Raw genomic sequence first — 3,666 nt, 5'->3', positions numbered from 1 at the left:
CGAGAGAAAAATCCGCCATGCCAAGACAAATAGAATCTTCTCATTTAAAATTGTAAGTAATCATTTAAATGTTATAAGTGATCACTTTAAAACAAAAAGTATATATGTGAGACCGTCTCATTTAAGAATTAGTGATGAACATAATAATACTAACCAATCAACATAAGTAATTTACAAATTTTAAGTGATTGTGGTGCGGTTTGGGGCAACAAATGGTGGTGCGTGGTTTGTGGCCTGCTGCGGTGGCCTAAATGCATGAGTAGATGAGCAAAGAAGGTGAGGATGTCAGTACTCAGTAGTGATTGTGGCGCACATATTGAAGGAGAAGGCGGCGATGCTAGCGGCGCTCACATGTGGTGGCAGAGAAAGAAGAGGAAAAAAGAAATTTTATTTATTTATTTATTTATTTTCTTAAAAATACGTGTCCTTGACTGCTTGCCGTGTCCACTTCCGTGTCCTTGCCGTGTCCGCGTGTTCGAAAAAATATTAAAATATTGGACACTTCATTTGGCGTGTCGGACACGGATTTTCGCGTGTCCGTGTCCGACACGGGACACGCCAGTCTAGAGAAGTGTCCGTGTATTCCAGAGTAGAACTTCATTGATTAGTTTATCTCAAATAACATCTCGTGTAACTTTTGTTATTGCTCTTAGTTGTGGTGTACCTGCTGATCTGTTTTCTGACCTTCTTATTGGATAATAAGTGTTTGTGAATGGAAAATTCCTATTTTTCCATCCCACAACACTTCTCCATTAGTACTAATTTGAGGTCTTGCAACAGCTGCTATAAACATTACTTTACCTATGAAATTTTGCACATACCTTTATGGTTTTTCCTCTTCCCAAGGGAATAAATAGTACCTTTGTGTTTTCCTACTCATGTAGAACCATTTTTCATCGATGTGTACAACATTATACATCAAACTGAACTTTGGTAGGTTGTCTACAATAGGTGGTATTATTTGGGATAGAAAAAAGTTGAGTCTTCTTATTTTGTGGTCATGAGAAAGTTTTGGTTTAATTGAATTGTATGTGCTCTACCAGAATTCATCATTCAATAAACTTGTGTACTCCTCATAAATGTAAAATTCATAATCTATATTAAGGATTTCAAAGTAAGAAATAAATACCTCAATACCTCTATATAAAGATTGTGTTGTTGTGGTTTTGTTGGTTTTGTAGAATTAATGAGAGAAATAAGATTGGATCTAAATTCTTATAAACAATTTAGAAGGGGAAGATTGCAAAAGTAGGCAATGAATTGAAGAAGTGAAGTACAATGCCTCTATATATGTACAATTTCATGTACTTTGTTGTAATTTTATTATTGACTTTTGGTGAAAATTTGTAATGTTAGTAGGAAAATTTTATTTTGGAAGGAAATTCAATGTGAAATCACATAAATTTTCCTTTTTGTAATCTAAAATCAAATTAGTAGCTCACCTAATAAAAACTATTTTCTTTTTTCTTCTTCAATCAACAATAATAAAATACTATAGGCTATAAAGAAAAGCACCACCTAATATTGTAGTTCAACCAGCTTTTCTTAAGAAATGTGACCATAAAGTATATAATAGTGGAGTCTCAATGGAATTTGATGAGGCGTTACGCGAATGCGATATTGAGTCAACCACTCAACCTTGCCACCAACAACTACTTTAAAATGCTTTATCAACCACTCAATCTTTGCCTTTGATCTGTATTAAATACTAAAAACTAAACAAATAATTCCCCTAATCTTCAGAATTTCCGATCATCCTACTGCCCCAAGTACTACTCATATTCAATTTAACATCATGTCTCAGGTATCGTCCAAGCTCCTTCCTTTCTCTACGATTTCCTTCATTCTTGAATTTTTATTTTTTGTTTCGAGTTTGATTACTGTTTCAAAATTGTGAGTTGTGTGATGATAACTATTTGTGCTAAATTTCCTTTGATTAATGATAATATCGCACATCTAATTGATCTAGCAAGTTAGGTCATCATTAATTCCTGTTTTGGAACATTATTGCTACCTATAGTTTGATAATTTCGTTCTGGATACTTCTTCCAAGTTACTGTTTTTCATTTCGGGAACTGTTTATTCTATTTGGGGAAATCACTTAATCGGTTTATGATTCCGAAATTCAATAACTGATTTAGTTGTCTGCTGTATTGCAACTGTTTTAATTAGATAGGATAAACCTTTGCCCCATTGAGATTGGGTGAATGTTGCAATTTCACTGGGACGGAGGGAGTATCTTTCATTAGTTGAAACTGGGCCACCCCTTGGTTCTGGCCTGTGTAATGGCTTAGCCCGGTGCTTGCCTACTTTTGTTTATGAGTGTCTTCCTGTAATGCTCAATTCACAATTGGAAGCTATGTTAGGATGGTTGTCAAGTGGTTGACTTCAAAAGTTTTTAATAAATAAATAGTTACAGTCAAGTATAATTGCACGCAAAGGAGGAAATGGTGGAGTATTTGAACTGTTTCCCTTGCTTATAATGGCATTATGATCAAATTATTGGTGGGCATCAAAGAGAATGAGAGATAATATAAAGTTTATATAGTGAAAAGTATCATTAGTTTTTTTGTAGTTGAGAAAATTTTAATATTACCTTGATTACATGGTATTAAGAGATAAATGGTGAGAATTGAGTATGTTTTACAAGTATCACTTTTTCAAGTAAGACCATGAGTTTGATTCTCACCTATCCCTCCTCTATTTTCAGCCTGCAGTGTAATTCAACAAAAAAGTTAAATGGTAGGGTACACAAATTAGTAAAAAGGAAAGTGGTATCATAATAAAGAACTCAAGAATAAAAGAATGGTGCAAGTAATAAAAAAATTGAGGAAGTAAATTTAGAATTTGTTGATTGTTGAGCATTGTTTTGGTTTATGTGAGTGACTAAAAGTACAATTGTTTGGGTTATTTTTATTTATTATTTAGTGTTTGAAATTGTAATATATGTTTAAACTAGATCTCAAAACTAAATTTATAGCTTTTAGTCATTCTTGATGATTTGATCTTCTTTACGGTGCATCATTCCCTTAAATGGGTACAATGTTTTTACATGTAAATCTGATACAAATGAGTGTTGGTGATCTGTAGACTGTTGTTCTCAAGGTTGCCATGTCATGCCAAGGCTGTTCAGGGGCAGTCAAGCGAGTTTTGGATAAAATGGAAGGTTTGTTGTCTTCTATCCTTGTAAAATTTTTCCGGGTAGGAAGCTCCTATTCTATTGATTCATTTTGAATCTTATGCTTTCTATTGATAATCAGCTTGCGTTCAAATGAATTAGTGGTGATAAGGTAAAAGATTGAACTTTAATTTGTGTTGAAGCATGGGCCTCCATATGCAATTGATTTGAAAATGTACAAATATCAAACTGTTTCAATTTTCTTTTAAAAAATGAGATGTGAACAAAACGAGTATGTGAAGCTACCGTACAACGCTGTATGGTTTCACATGGCACATGTATGGTTACTTCTTAGTTTTCTTTGATACATGGGGAATTGTTTAACTGAAAGTACAAAATGGTTTGTTTCCAAAAAATTCACAATATGAATAACTATTATCAGTTTGACCTGTTTAATTTCTTGTTCTTTCATTCTAAAGGACATATCTTTGGTTTTTTGACATGGCATTAGATTTTGTTTGCTTGAAGGGTATCACCTGAACAAGTTG

The 3,666-nt window shown here is 33.4% G+C and overlaps 1 protein-coding gene across 1 annotated transcript in view; it reads left to right on the top strand.

Annotated features, from left to right (window-relative positions):
* Positions 1-1,576: 1,576 nt before the first annotated feature.
* Positions 1,577-3,666, top strand: part of LOC130797342 (copper transport protein ATX1) — a 3,273-nt gene continuing 1,183 nt past the window's right edge. The window contains exons 1-2 of the mRNA XM_057659922.1: positions 1,577-1,804; positions 3,091-3,166. Coding sequence (XP_057515905.1) covers positions 1,796-1,804; positions 3,091-3,166 — 85 coding nt within the window. The 5' untranslated portion in view covers positions 1,577-1,795. The remainder of the gene's footprint in view (positions 1,805-3,090; positions 3,167-3,666) is intronic.

Source organism: Amaranthus tricolor, chromosome 12 (assembly GCF_026212465.1).
Source record: "Amaranthus tricolor cultivar Red isolate AtriRed21 chromosome 12, ASM2621246v1, whole genome shotgun sequence".
Taxonomy (NCBI): domain Eukaryota; kingdom Viridiplantae; phylum Streptophyta; class Magnoliopsida; order Caryophyllales; family Amaranthaceae; genus Amaranthus; species Amaranthus tricolor.
This window is presented reverse-complemented; position numbering and strand designations above follow the sequence as displayed.